The sequence below is a fragment of the Strongylocentrotus purpuratus genome, unplaced genomic scaffold (genome assembly GCF_000002235.5).
Source record: "Strongylocentrotus purpuratus isolate Spur 01 unplaced genomic scaffold, Spur_5.0 spur5_scaffold_9, whole genome shotgun sequence".
NCBI lineage: Eukaryota > Metazoa > Echinodermata > Echinoidea > Camarodonta > Strongylocentrotidae > Strongylocentrotus > Strongylocentrotus purpuratus.
In genome coordinates this window covers 20582402-20597748 of record NW_022145615.1, presented here as the reverse complement: position 1 = coordinate 20597748, position 15347 = coordinate 20582402, and the positions used below count along the sequence as shown (strand labels likewise).

The window sequence follows — 15347 nt, the reverse complement described above, 5'->3', positions numbered from 1 at the left end:
GTGGTTATTTTGGTATTATCGTCATTTCATTTTTTTTGAGAATATTTTTCTCTTCAAGTACGTGTTAAAATTAGTTTTCTATTGAATTTGTGATCAAATCACCATTTTAGGGCAGTTGTTTGACGTGCGGTATGTAAAAAAAAAAAAAATTATTAAAAAAATTATTAAAAAACTAATTTAATGAAGAAAAAACGTAATACCGTAATTGGGAGGAAAAAACTGGGTAATTCCGGCAAAAACGAAATGGTTGGCAGCTCTGAATAAATTGGTCGTTTGACTAGCAAAATGTTTTCTTCTTCAAAATCACATGAACCTCGCTGCACTAACATACAGTAGATATTATGGGACTGTGTATTCTAGGCCGTCATTAATAAACATATTAAAACTTTGCCTGAATTGTTGTACATGTGTATGTATGTTAGAATGATTATTTTGGTAGTTACTACAGAACCAGAGACTACTGATAACAAGCATGATTGTGACTGTATGCTAGTTGTACAGATAGAGATTTTTTAATTTTTTTAAATATTGTGGGAGTTAAGTGCTCTTTGAGATAAAAAACTGAACAGTATATAAATTATGTTCTTGATGCTATTTGTGATCAATCTAAAAGAAATGTTTGAAATTGTATGGCTGCTTGATAAATATATTGATATGATAATTGAAATTATATTCATTTGTTCATGTCTCCTTCTTTCTGTATTTTATGTATTCTTATGATAGTGAACCATTTGGACGTTTCAAACATGGACGTTTCAAACATGTACGTCTGTAAAATGTTATTGTTTAAAAAACAAAAGCGGAATACAGAGGGCTCTAACACTTTCAATATAAAAATTTCAATTAGTAATCATTTTAATGATAAATTAATCATCGCAGTAATCAGATGTAATGATTTTACCTGTTCATTTTACTTTTGGTTTACTATTGCTAATAATAAAATCACACCATACAAGGTTTTAAAAGGGCATCCCTGGTAAAATACTGTTACAAATCTTTATCAATAATAATAATAATAATTAGATCAATTTATATAGCGCAGCTACTATATAAATAAACTCAACTGCGCTGTGATGATAACAATGCTACTTTATGAACAATAAAAAAAATATATTCAAAAGATCCTGGAAACGAGTGTGTCTTCAACAAAACTTTGAAGACAGCAACAGATAAGGCTTTTCTTATGTCTAGTGTAGGTTATTCCAAAGTTTTGAAGTGGCACAATCTCCAATCCCCAACCTTTGCATTTGTATTTCGATCATATTTGCTTTTAAAGTAAAATGGATCTGAAATTGAAGCTTCTTCATTTGCCCCAATTCTCCTTAATAAACACATAATCATGGCAGCCTATAAACCTATTCCAAAAAGAAATATTTCTCAACTTTGAAAACATGAGTATACAACTCAAAGTATATTGGAATAGGCATGATGTCTTTAAACTTAACAACCATATGTCGATTAAAAATGATAATATAAATGAAAGCAAATGGAATAGTAGCTGTTCGTTAATTCAAACCATACATATTAAATCCCCTTTTTACCATAATTGATAAATAGTGTAGATATATAATTTATATATTCTTCATCATGAACTATAACAAAATAATACATTCAATGTATGTATATTTAGTTTCATCAGAACATTTTAAAATACATATGGATCACGGGACAAATATAGTCCAAATGAGAAATAAGAAATGAAAAGATGACCCCCCCCCCCTCCCCTTAAAAAAAAATGAATAAGCAAAATAAAATCTAGCCAACATTACATCTTTTCTATTACTGTTTTAATTTCTGAAAAGGTGAGCTGGTGATTGGCCAACAAAAAAAATGGCTTATTTTTAGTACAGTAATCTAATGAAAGAAATGTTTAAAAAATCAGTCTCTTTTGAAGGTGACAGGTAATATACTAGACCGAAAGCTTCAGTCTCTCTAATCGTCGGTTGTTCCACTGAGACTACGTCTGGCTCCACTAGACCTCCGATTATATGTATTGGGGAATGACAACAGATGTCAGTTTTATTAAAGAAATGACCCAAATCAGATGGTTATTGCTGTCTAGTAATATACATGCATTATGTATCAGAAAATGTCCAAATGATTTGTGAAATATTTTCACAATTTTATGTGAAATTTTTTCACAACAAAAACACCAGATTATTGATTGCAAAAATTATACATGTAATGGCTCACTTCTCTCCATCAGGTCTTTGCGTTGCGTCGTGTTTCGTGAAACCATAGATCTACCCCCATATTCACGAAAGGTCAGGTAAACTGAATGCAAATAATCACAATTTTTTTTTTCAAGGATGGTCCTTGAAATAAGTAAGCTATACGTAACACACTAGACAAAAAAGCAGTCTACTTCTACATGTATCTAACTTTAGAAAGGAATGGCTGGTTATTGTACGATTAAAAAAGGAAAACAGGGAAATAAGAGAACATGAAAATGTTAGAGTACTTGGTACCACAAATTGTATTGCCAAACTCAGTACATCTGATATCAAGGCCATGTATAGATGATGTAGAATTTTACACCAAAAAAAAAAAAGAAGCAATATATATATACACAAAGACCTTACAAAATCATAATGTATAAAAATATACAAATAATGCCACCCTGTACTTTTAATTAGAAAGAATTATGCTTCCCAAGACATACATGCATTCTCATTATTTACTCAATATACCAAATAATCTATCACCAAAATATATACAGCATTCGGATAAGCTTGCAGCTCTTTTGAAAAGTACAATGTGTTGAAAAATTTTCCTCACAATTCTGTGGCAGAAACACATTAGATATCTTCCATGCCATAACAGAACGTATTAAAAATATCAGTCTCTTTATTAAACACACAATCAAGGTATTTCAACACGCACAAAGTCAGATGAATAATCTCGATATCACATAGAAAGAGCTTTTACATGGAATGAAATGAATATTTGCATATCTTCATTAATCTGAAAATGAATTTGATTCACATTTTGGTCCCTTAAAAATGCATACAAAACATTGATTATACCTGACGGAGTATACAGGCATAAACATAAATATATTTGGAGCTATAATGTATGGACTATGCTTAATACATGTACGCACATATATATTTCATGAACAAGCCTCTTTATGTTGTTAATCAAAATAAATATTACAATTTTTTTTTAAAATACTAAAAATAAAGTAGGAATACTTTTAGAAATCCAATGGATGAAAGGCGATACACTTATAAGGAGAGAATAATATTAAAAAAAACCATTGAAACTTGAATATCAGTGGATTGAACACTCAGTAACAGTTACATTAGTATGTAAACATTTTTTACGTTGTTTTTTCCACTTCATTGTGAAATACAAACAAATTAAAAATTAAGTAAATGATAAGAAATACTCTAAAATATAAAAATATGGATATTCCTAGCAAGCATTGTGGATTATAATACATAATAAATCACAATGAGTTGATAATGCTCTGACATTTATCAAAATGGGTATTGCCTATCAAATAATTAGTATCCGATGCTGACTTTATTTTAATGACAAACTTGATTTGAGTCAAAAAGCGTTTTTACACGATTGCTTTCAATCAAAATACAAAACAATTGGTGAGATGGATGTCATAACTCCTCATGCTCCTCTTCTCTGCCGGTAGATCTATGTGCCTCATCGTTCTCAACTTCACCACCAATGTCGTCCTCCTCTTCCTCTTCATCTCCTTCTTCAACTTCTTCTTCATCATCCTTCTCCTTGTCAAAACTTATATCTGCTGACTTGCATGCTTCCGCGAAAGACTCTGAGTAAGCCTCTTTCATAGACAGTTTCTTATCTCCGTTCTGATCTAAGGACTGAAAGAGCTGTGAGAAATGAAAGGGGCATATTCAGGTAACTGCATGTCATTTGATTCAATAGATATACACGTTACAGAGATGCCAACCTCTTGACACAAAAAAAACAGACTGATATCCTAAAAAAACAGATTTTGAAGAGAAAAATCAGATTTTCATGAAAACTCGACATTACCACTGGCCAGTAAGATTTCAGAAAAAATGTTTAGCTTGTAAGTACGGTCAAGTAAAATGTTTACTCTTTCATTGTAAAGCAAAGTTTTTGTTGGGAGTTGCAGGAGTTACTTGTACATGTTTCTATGCGATCCCACGGTTTTAATGGGTTTAATTTTTTTTTTTTTTGAGAAAAAAATGTTGTTTTTTTTTTTTTTTTAAATCATATTTTAAGGGGTGATATTGTATTATCGTACTTCACTCTTATTATCGTACTAAAAACGACTTAATCTTACTAGGTGGCATCTCTGCATGTATAATGGCAAATTCTTTAGAAATAAAGCATCTCACATTGACAGTTTCTGCTCTATATTTCTATCCAAAGACTGACTTGTCAGAAACAGCAAAAGACATATTCAAATTCCTGCTGGGTACAGAGTGCCTCACAAAAATGAGTACCCCCTCTACAAGAATCAGTGTAACTTTGATTACAGCTTCACAAGAAACAAAAGTATAAGTTTATAATATAATGGACATTCTTAGTTGTGCACGCAGGCACAAGGCTGTAATTCCATGAAAACAATTACAACTGTGTGCAAAAAATGCACTGAAATTATTGTAAAATCTGTATATTTTTGCAAACAGACAAACGGAGGGATGAGAAAACATTACTAACCTGTGTAATTTGCTGCTTTGTTGACCGCTGGATTAGATCATACATCTCCTCCACTGTTATTAACCCACCGTATACCTCAATCCCATTGGCTATTTCAGATCTGAAATATTAAAAAGTCAGAACAAACACAATCATTAAAGATTCTGTGATTAATCTTCTAGAGAAATATACACCACTTCTTCAGTTTGTTTCATAAGTTGTTCCTACACCATTACCACACAACCTTTGTATTATCACTATGACTATCAGTGATATTCTTTAAAATGTACTTGTGTCTCTTTGAAAACTAGTCTGTTCTTTAACCTTTAAAAAGATAAATCCAAACAATAGTTGCTATCAAACTATTATAATAACTTTAAACATAAAAGATTACTGATTTATTGCCGGATTTATTGCCGGATTTACAGTCAAACAAGCACAGAGATCAAGTCAGGCCTTGTGCCACTCTCTTAAAGGTAAAGACCAGTTCTGGTCTTGCGATTGCATTGTGAAAGAAACGTTGTGGAATCGGTCAGAAAAGGTTGATCATCTAGCATATAAGTAGTGGTGTCTACTGCAAGGTTCGGAATCATCAAAATGATAAGAAATTTGACCCAGTCTTGGTAAAGTTACTGTAAAGCACTGTACACAGAAAGATTTGTATGGGACTACCCGGCACATGCGCGATACCAGAAATATCAATTAGTAGGTATTTTTCCGGCAAAATTTGTATAATCACGCATCAGTCAAAGCATATTCTTTCACATGATTGGAAATAAGAGCTTCCACTTCATTTTTTGAGAGGGGGGCATTTCCAAAACTAATCTTTACCTTAAAGTAACACAAACTTTAAAACAACACTTGCATACAATGACATTATCCATAAATACCTCAAAATTTCTAGGTGACTGGCTCTCGTTTTGAAGCTGCTCAGGGGTACGTATTCTGGTAAGGCCATGAGTTCATCTGAGCAATCGGTTTCATTAAACCAGAGTCGATGGATGAACCAGACGTTCACGGCTAGATTTCGACCCCATGACCTGACAGCATGAAACCATCTAAAGAAAGAACAATGATAATTCTGACATAAAATTTTAATCATAAAGAGTCTGGGGGGGGGGGGACTGAATTAGCCTCCCCCTCCTCTATTTTCGCGATTACTTTGTAATCCTTAATATTTGACGGTGCCACTTCATGATTTTTTTCTTAAGTCTTACATGAACCTCTGAGTAACCTTGCCCTGTATATGGAGAGGTAATCCCCTCTCCCTATCTTGGTATTAAACCAGGAAACAGGATCCAGACCAGAGATTACTGCTTTACAAGAGGGCACAAAAGTATTCTATTGTTTTGAACCGAGACCTCCCAGTGACAAGAGCACTGCTCTGCCACTGCACCACCAAGACCCAGTGACCAATTCCTTAAAGCCTCACTCCACTACTTACAGCTAGTTGCACCCTCTATATAGCAAACAATGCCTAATCGATGCATGTTGGTCCCCCATGATCCCCTTTTTCTTATGTTAATTGAGAGCTGATTTGATGAGATAACCACCTGCCAGTGACCTTGCAGAAAGGTCTAATCCTGCTGGCCAAAGTAGTACAGACAGGCTTTAAACTCACCTGTACGGTATGAAGAGGCAATCACCTCTCTCCATTGTGACGTTATACTAGAGAACCTTGCAGGGAGGTCTAATCCCCCTGGCCAAAGTAGTACAGGCAGGCTTTAATCTCACCTGTACGGTATGAAGAGGCAATCACCTCTCTCCATGGTGACGTTATACCAGGGAACCTGCCCAAGACCAGGGTACTTGGTGAGGTCCACTTTGTCCACGTCAACGCCACTGAATGATTGTTCGGGATGATCAATGTTAATGTTGGCTTGCTCTCTCTGAAGAAAAATACAGGTAGACACAGTCATAGGCCAGTATTCTACTAAAATTTAAATCCTATTTTGGGTTCAAACTGCTCTTTTTTGCAATTTGTCCCTCGCCTTATTCACTATGAACATGACGTACAAAGAAAGAGGACAAAATATACAGCTCCTCATTCTACCCTCAACAATTGCTGTGGTAGACAAAGGAACATCCCTTCACTGCTATTATGTAAAAATGTGTAGAACAGGTGAATATGCATGTGACACCTGTTCTACACATTTTTGACATGATAGCAGTGAAGGGATGTTCCTTTGTCTACCACAGCAATTGTTGAGGGTAAAATGAGGAACTGCATATTTTGTCCTCTTTCTTTGTCCGTCATGTTCATAGTGATTGTTGCACCTCTTATTTTTTCTTCTTTTTCCTCTTATCTAATTTCATTTGTATTTAACATAATTTACATGCTTATCTAGTAGCTCAATGTTCATAATTTACTAGGGAATCTACAATGTACAAGCTTAGCTTTTTACCAGATTCACCCATTTCACTACAAATGCATTTGTCTAATTTCAGTTTAAATACAATGCAATTGAATCTATATCTCTGTATGATATTTTGACCTTATTATTACTTTCATTGCTTGATATTATTGTATGTATTTTTGCTTTAGCATTAACCATTTGCTTTAATAACAAAATACATTTTAACTAAAAGCTATTAAATGCAGCTCAGAGAGAAGATTAAATAATGAGTCATCTACTGATCAAAGCTTATAGACACAAGCCATATCAGGTCAGGCATTGACTTCAATCATCATCGCTGCTACAATTTGTTTATATTGTAATGTGATGGGACTTGAACCCAGGACCTTCAGATTGTCAGTCAAGACAACAAACCACTACACCACAATACCTACACTACACATACAGACTGCAAATAAGGGGTAAATACTTGAAAAAGCTAATAGGAGCAAAAGTGATCACAAAGACTTACATGTGTCTGTGCTAACAACCCTTCACTTTATTAGCAGTATTCCAACCATTTTCATTTAAGAACTATTTAGTTAAAACTTGACTATAATTTTTCACATGTCATTTAAATGATTTAATGGAAATTGCATTGTCTATGATGCCTGATGATGCCTGATCTTCCCCATTTTGTATGGCTGAACATTTTTACCTTGTCAACTAAGAAGACTTCCTTGCTCCCGTCCATGATGCAGTTGATGTTGTCGACCCCATCAAAGTGAAGAACAGACTTTGTTCCTCCGCTGCTGTACCACAGTATGGTATCCACAAGTGACGTGGGAAAGCCGCCACAGAGAAGGCATCTTAACAGGCAAAACTCATCTATCATCATAAAATTTTAGTTCATTTGCATTATTATTATTACGTACATATAAGAGGCACAACTCATCTTGCATCATAAAAAGTAGTAAATTTGGACTGATTTTTTATTCAGTGCTTTTAAATTCCATGCATAACGATATGAAGCAGAACCATTTGCAGAAAGGGTGGTTAACATTTTCTCTGGGCTTTGTAGCATCGAAAATACAATGTTGGGATTAGGTTTAGGGTTGCCTGTTTTTTTTTGTTAGGTTTAAAAATTATTGTCAATATATCATCAATTTCACACCGAGTAACAACTTTAACAAACTTACTGAAGTTTAAGATCAACATCAAGAAAATGAAAGTAACAATCAACCCTCTAAGCAAATGGTAATGTATGTATTTCCACGTAAAACAGTCAAGGTCATAAAATGTTTTAGTTTAATTAGTCTCACAAGATATTTGAAGGTTTTACATTGGTTTTGATTATTGTTTTTACCAGACTGCTAAGAATGTGAGTGTATGCTCATTGGTAGGCAACCAGTGGAGCGACACCTTTAAGTCCTCTCCAAGGGACTTGGTAATGACTGAGGATTAATACCTTAACAAAAGGCACTAGCACATCGACTTGTTTTTTAACACGGGATCTCCCAGATACGAGACTGCTAATCTACAGCTGAGCCATCGCACCTAGACAATGGAGGACGGGTCTTCAGACATCATTACTTTAAAGGCATTGTTTAACAATGCTAAATATGACATGCATGGCCCTACATGTTATCAGTGTCTGTGATATGGTGTAATATCGAAGCCCTTAAAAATAATCATAAAGTGCCTCAAAAAAGTAAACATCTTTGAGTGACCGGTTTTACCATATTCATTTTCCCCAGTAGGCCGGTGTGTTATAAAGTCTGTTACAAAAACAAATACCGGAAATCTCTGTGTATAAGGCGCACCTGTGTATAAGGCGCACCTCTATTTTTGAGACTTAAAAAAAAAAAATTCCTTTGGGGTTTGCTTTTTTGCCGCCACCATCTCGGATTCTCTTATTTCAGCGTGCGGTCCCGTTCGGAAACCCAAGCCATGATGCAGGGAATTGGGAAGGACTTTTATTTATTACGAGTTTACAGTCGAAAAGTCAAAGTCAAAAAGAATAGTGACAATGTTGTTTTTAAAACTAAAGATGACAGAAAAATTTTCCACCCGAGTCCAAACCGAAATTTAGACAGGCTAGTTTTCTAGTGGTGATCCGATATCCCCCGTGTAAGTGAGCTGCATGATACAGGTGAGTGAGCTTGAGACACGGGAGAGCTTCGGCCGGCAAAGTGCTTTGTGAAGACTGAAAAAAAAAAAAAAAAAAAACTCTCTTCCCTTCAAATTAGGAACGTAGTTTAACTCTAAATAGTAGATCCCATTCTTTATTTGCATTATGTAATTCACGTTGAGACACAGAGATTTTCGGAAACCACTAAAAAGTAGCATTTTGAGGACTCAAAGTTTCCTGATTGCAGCATGAGCTAAATCCAGGATTTTGTTTCAGAATCTGAGACGAAGTTACCCAATCCATTTACATCCTACCCCAGCTGGAAGCAAGACTTACCCGACATCTCCGGAGGCACATCGGTGACCAAATAGACATCTTCCTTCTGGTATTTCTGAATGAAATTTGACAGGGACATATGCCAGAGATCCTTGGACCTATTCTCCTTCTTCCCCTCTTCCACCTCTACCTTCAGATGACCGTAGCTTTTGCTGGAAATAGATCAGAAAACACTTTAAAACTTTAAGAACTGAATACATTAAACAAACAGTTACAACAAACATATTCCTGAAAAAACAAGTTAACAACAAATATTTGTTTTAAAAAAAATCAAGTAAATGTATATATTTTTTTATTCAATAGCACCCAAGGCACCTCAGAGGTGGAGGTATAAAAATACACTCGCAAAGGAGACAAGGAAATCAGTCTTTATAGGCGGATAGTCTCAATGCATGGGTCAATGTAATACAATGCAACGTGCAACACTTCTCAATTCTATATCTTACAGACACATACCGGTAGTCTTTCTATACAGGTGGTTGCTAAAGCAGGTTTGACTGTGGTTCTATCCCCGACATGGCACTAATGTCCGTTGGCAAGGCATTAATCTTCACTCGACCCAGATGAGGTAAATGGGTACCTGGCAGGAATTAATTTCTTGAAATGCTGGAGCGCTGTAATGGCAGCTAGGCTAAAGCTGGGGTAATAATAAACGCGCCTCGGAATAGAATTTCTAGATAATAATAATAATAATAATAATAGCCTAATAGTCCACTCCAAATTTTATTAAACTGAAACGGAAATTCTTTTTGCCCAATTGGTCGTGAGCCCGGCAGCCACTGAGCAGCGCCAGATCGACGTTGCTCTATCCCTTATTGTTGAACACCAAACAAGGTAGCAACAACTCCCATCTTTTAACGTCTTTTGGTATGACGCGGCCGGGGTTCGAACCCACGACCTCCCGGTTGTGAGGCAGACGCTCTACTGACTGAGCCAACACTCCGATAGACGGCGATATAGAAATGCCTTTAATTATTATTATTATTTACTGTAATTTATTCTACCTCAGGTATTCGTCCGTCCATAGCTTGTAGGAATCCATGTTCTGTGCAGCTCCTTTGAAGATAACTGGACTCCCATCCTTGACGTACCGATTGAAGAAGTCCAAAGGATCCGGCACTCTGTGAAGAACATCTATTCCTGGATCCTCTGGAGGCCTAATCATGAGACAGAGAGAGGAAGAGAGAGAGGGAGAGAAAGGGAGAGAGAGAGAGAGGGAGAAGGAGAGGGAGAGAGAGAGAGAGATTAAATGTAAAGAATCAACCCATTGAGAAGTAGAGGACATAAAAAAGAAACCTAAATCTCACTCTAATGGTTTTTTTACTTTTTTATAAAGAAAAATATATATATACATGAGCAGAAAAACAATTTACCTTTGGAAAACCCCTAAATAATTGTCACAATGAAACATCAATATTCTAGTGTAAGGAAATCCCTACCTTACAATGACAAATAACTAAAGAGCTTTTATGTTTGAAAAAAAGAGAAGGAAAAAAAAAGTATTTTAAAGTGTCCGATTATAATGAAAGTGACCTTTGTGCTTATTCTAGAAACTGGGCTCTGTCTTTCTTGTTGAAACTGCACGTTTATGAAACAAGCAAAACAATACGGTTTAATCTAAGCTATCATTTATCAAAGTCAGAAAACAATAAATATTGTCAACTGTATTCTATCAAACTATGCTGCCTGAAACAAATAAATACTATATGGTTAAAGATTGCTTCTATTTATAAGAAAAAAACATCCTTTTGCTCCTTGCATTATCGTGTAAAAATGGTATAGAGTAAAGGAGCCGGTAATCGGCCAGCTCCAGTTTTCGGACGATTGGTTGGATGCAAGGTAAAATCACTCTAAAATACATCGCATAATAGCATAACACATATCCCACACCAGCGCTCAAAATACACAGGGGCGGTGGGCGATTCGCCCCCGTGAGCTACATAATCGCCCCCGTCAGGTTGCTCACGGGGGCGATTGCAAAATTAAAAATCGCCCCCGTGGAATTATAAAATAAAGATTTTCTTTTCTGTTATAACTTTAACACAATATTGAGTTTCAATTTTCAAATGAAATGGATTAGCGTGCAAGATTTCTAAGTTTTTGGTTGCTGCTTTATATGTAGTTGATAATGCATGATTAAAGTAATGAGAGAGAGAGAGAGAGAGAGAACCACCATCATTTTGCAATGGTTCAGGGTTCGTGTAATGTACATTTGAAACCATTTCTTAGCGTCTCAACCCTAACAAAATGGCAAAACTATTTTTGAGGAAAAGCATTATACTGAATTAAATAAAGAATAATAGCTTTATATTGCATCATACTAATACTGATACGGGCTAAAGACAATGTGGTATTTGTATAGAGGTATTCCAAAATGACATTCTGATAATCAACATTTGTTCTGGTATCATAATGTATATACGCATAATACAACTGATCTTTATGATTTCTTAACGTGACATAGCTTCTTTTCCCCCTGCAAACAAAAAAGAAAACAAGGTTATTTAATAAAAGGATCATGCGACAAATAATCATTGTGATTCAAATTGATGCAAGGATTTTTTTGAATAAGCAATGCTTTTCACCAGAATCTTCTTTGTAAAAACGACTTTTACAAATCTCAGCCATGCAAATCTGCCACTGTGTTGTAAGATCACTTTCAGATTAGGAGAAGTGTATTCTTTAATGAGTATTTTACATTGAATGGAACGTCTCAACTCAGTAAGCATGGCTGAGATTGGTAAAAGTTTGTATTCAAACAAATATTCGCATCAATTTGAATCACAATCATTATTTGTCGCTTAATCCCTTTTAATGACCTTGTTTTCTTTCTCGTTTGCAAGGGGAGAGGAAGATATGTCACGTTAAAGACATCATAAAGATCAGTGTTGTATGCGTATATATTATATACACAGGCCAGTAACAGCTATGTAGCTTGTAAATTTGTAAGAGGGAAAATGCTGATTGGAATGATAATGATGAAATAGCAAATAATTGAGGAGTATCATAGGTACCAATTCAATGGATATTTGTATAAAAAAGAGCCCCCGTCAGTACTAAAAGAGCCCCCGTGAGAAGGCTCACAGGGGCTCTTTTTTCGGGGGAAGAGCCCCCGTGGACAAAAAATTAATTTGAGCCCTGTCCCACACATACCATACCATGCCAGTGTCACTGAAGAACCACATTTGCAATGAAAAATATATCCTAAAATATCACATTTTAGCGATGTTATCGGCGGTCCCGCTACCCGAATCTGAAAAATCGAGTATCTTACGCGTGTCTGTAAGAAATATGGGTACCATAAAATGAGCTTTATTTCAAGTATTTTTCAGATTTAGAGCCCGATTTTGTGCTAGTCGCAAGCTCAAAAGTATCTCATCGCATGTATTAAATCAATGCAGCTGCACACCGCAACGCACACACGATATCTCTGTCTAATTCAGATTCCAATATCCGATCACCACAGTACTAGTTTTCGGCCTGGCGAGCTCCGGCGTGGGATATCTGCTCCGCCCGCTAGTGCTATAGATCAGCGCGGAAACGCACGGCGCGTGCGCGCGCTTCCTATTGACTTTGTACGTGCGGCCGAAAACTGGTACGCTATGCCGAAAACTGACTCCGAAACAGTGAAAATTGAAATGAATATTGTCATGGCAATTTTTTTCTGGGATTCTTGTTTTGTTTAAATAATAATAATATTTGCTTCATGATTTGAACAAAAAATGATAATAAATAGGAAGTAAACGGTCCTAAAAATAGGATTTTGTCTTAAGTGGCCGAAAACGGGCTGCTTTACTCTAGGGCTTGGGGTGTAATTTTGATGGAGATTCGGGGAGATACAATGTTGGGTTTAGATTTAAAGGTGGGACTTTCATTGGTGTTGGAAATTCCCAGGAGAGCAAATTTTGTCAGAACATGTGTCATTACTGCTAACCATGGTTCCTTCTACTTCTACATCGATACTTGACAGGATCCATAAAATTAAGTCAGGATATAACGCCAAGGTTACTCGGGTGTGCAGGTGGACCACTACAACGGGGTTTCCCCCTATTCTTATACGAATAGTGCAGTGGGTTCTTAACATGCAAAGGTAGTGACTCTCCTGTACACATCATGACATGGACTCCATTTAACATCCTATCCGAGGGACATCGACATCACTCACCTATGTGACCCTAGAGGTTTCAAATGACCTGGAAGATCAGCGCCTTGCACACCATCTCCTTGGGGAACAACATCAGGTGTACTGTGCATCGCCGCATGCTGCTCTGGTAAAGATGCCACACTGCCACGACTGTTGGACAGAACCAACAGGAAAATCGCCTGGTAAATTAGAGTGGGCAGAGAGAAGCAGACGGGAGAAGTTGTCATCTTGGAAGCTCGGAGCTGTGATCTAGGATGTCCACTGACCTGTTTGCATGAGGCAAATGACAAAGATTACAGAATATTAAGCAAACACACGTCTGAGGCCTGATGTTAGCTTTCAGTAAGACTAAGAAGAGTTCCTTGGCCGCAAACTGGCCGGTTAATACCACATACAAATCTTAACACGACCATGGTACACAAATTTAAATATGTGGGGCAATGCTTAACAGTTTTTTCAGCTCGGAGTCAGACTCGGTTCAAATCCATATTCATCTTATCCCTTGGCTTTATGGCTTTATATTCTACATTATTAAAATGGTATATTATGACTTAAGTAGTTTACACTGGTTTACATGGGCCATTTTTCTCTAACTTCGCGTCTTACGGTCTTACCTCCGTGCTTTCGGCGAAAAATGTCACGGCAATTCACACACGCGTCTATGACGGGCGGATTGCGCCTATGACGGGCGGATCGCGCCATAAAGATGACAACTATACAACTATACATCCATCGAATGGATGTAAGGTTTTAACCAATCAGAACGCAGGAAACTGTACAACTATACAACTATACAACTATACGACTATGCAACCATACAGCTATAGAACGTATGTAAGGTTGTTACGTTTGCGGGCCGAAATGCCATAATTGCGAACAACCATACATCCATTCAGCTTTATGGTTGTACGGTTTTAACCAATCACAATGCAGGAAACTATACAGCCATGGCGGCGAGAATGTCTGTATAGTTTTATGCCTGTATGGTTTTAACCAATCATAATGCAGGAAACTATACAGCCATGGCGGCGAGAATGTCTGTATAGTTTTATGGCTGTACGGTTTTATCCAATCACAATGCAGGAAACTATACAGCCATGGCGGCGAGAATGTCTGTATAGTTTTATGGCTGTACGGTTTTATCCAATCACAATGCAGGAAACTATACAGCCATGGCGGCGGAAATGTCTGTATAGTTTTATGGCTGTACGGTTTTAACCAATCATAATGCAGGAAACTATACAGCCATGGCGGTGAGAATGTCTGAATTTAGCCGACACTTATGCCTCTAAAGCCATTGAATGCTGAACATAGCCGAAGCAATGATGGAATAAATAAAAATAAAAATTGATCTTATAGGCCTACTAGTACTAAATAATATTGGATCTAGTGGTAGATTTACTAGTAGTCGACCAGAACTAGATCTAGACTAGGTGATAGCTAGGTCTAGTACTAGTACTAGTACTAGGCCTAGATCTAGTGCTTAATTAGTACTGCTACTACTAGGTCTAGCCTAGTACTATTCTATTTAATTTAGTGGACTATTACTATACATAGACCTAGACCTACTAGTAAATAGTAGATCTAGACTATTATTAGACTAGACCTAGATCTACTCTAGTAGACTAGATCTAGGTCTATTATAGAAATATTAGTAGACTATAGGCCTATATTTACTCCTATTTAGATCTACTAATACTAGACTAGGTCTAGATCTAGATCTAATTTCCTAAATCGGCAACTGTAG

General features: G+C 36.4%; 1 protein-coding gene and 1 non-coding gene across 3 annotated transcripts; both read right to left on the bottom strand.

Moving 5' to 3' along the window:
• Window positions 1–2458: 2458 nt before the first annotated feature.
• On the bottom strand, window positions 2459–14273 carry LOC100892633 (bifunctional peptidase and arginyl-hydroxylase JMJD5). Of its 2 annotated transcripts, none has more exons than XM_030976701.1 (9): window positions 14215–14273; window positions 13622–13866; window positions 10461–10613; window positions 9457–9608; window positions 7708–7877; window positions 6388–6542; window positions 5544–5711; window positions 4675–4774; window positions 2459–3854 (listed from the first exon to the last, which is right to left on the bottom strand). In XM_030976701.1, the coding sequence occupies exons 2-9, from the start codon at window positions 13825–13827 to the stop codon at window positions 3618–3620; spliced, it is 1341 nt and encodes a 446-aa protein (XP_030832561.1). In that variant the 5' UTR covers window positions 13828–13866; window positions 14215–14273; the 3' UTR covers window positions 2459–3617. The 2 variants fall into 2 exon arrangements, with proteins under 2 accessions (XP_030832561.1, XP_030832562.1); XM_030976702.1 differs by having other exon boundaries at window positions 13622–13861; window positions 14215–14265.
• Window positions 7253–7349, bottom strand: LOC115920791. Its single transcript, XR_004062558.1, has one exon. It is a non-coding gene; the product is annotated as a Z30 small nucleolar RNA (small nucleolar RNA).
• Window positions 14274–15347: the final 1074 nt, after the last annotated feature.

Bases quoted from the DNA above. Each gene is read 5' to 3' on its own strand.
- LOC100892633 (XM_030976701.1), bottom strand. From the start codon at position 13,827: ATGACAACTTCTCCCGTCTGCTTCTCTCTGCCCACTCTAATTTACCAG. The intron at 9,609-10,460 runs GTAGAATAAATT...ATCTATTTCCAG, and splicing joins TGGACGGACGAATACCTGAG to CAAAAGCTACGGTCATCTGA. The intron at 4,775-5,543 runs GTATTTATGGAT...TTAATATTTCAG, and splicing joins AGTCACCTAGAAATTTTGAG to ATCTGAAATAGCCAATGGGA.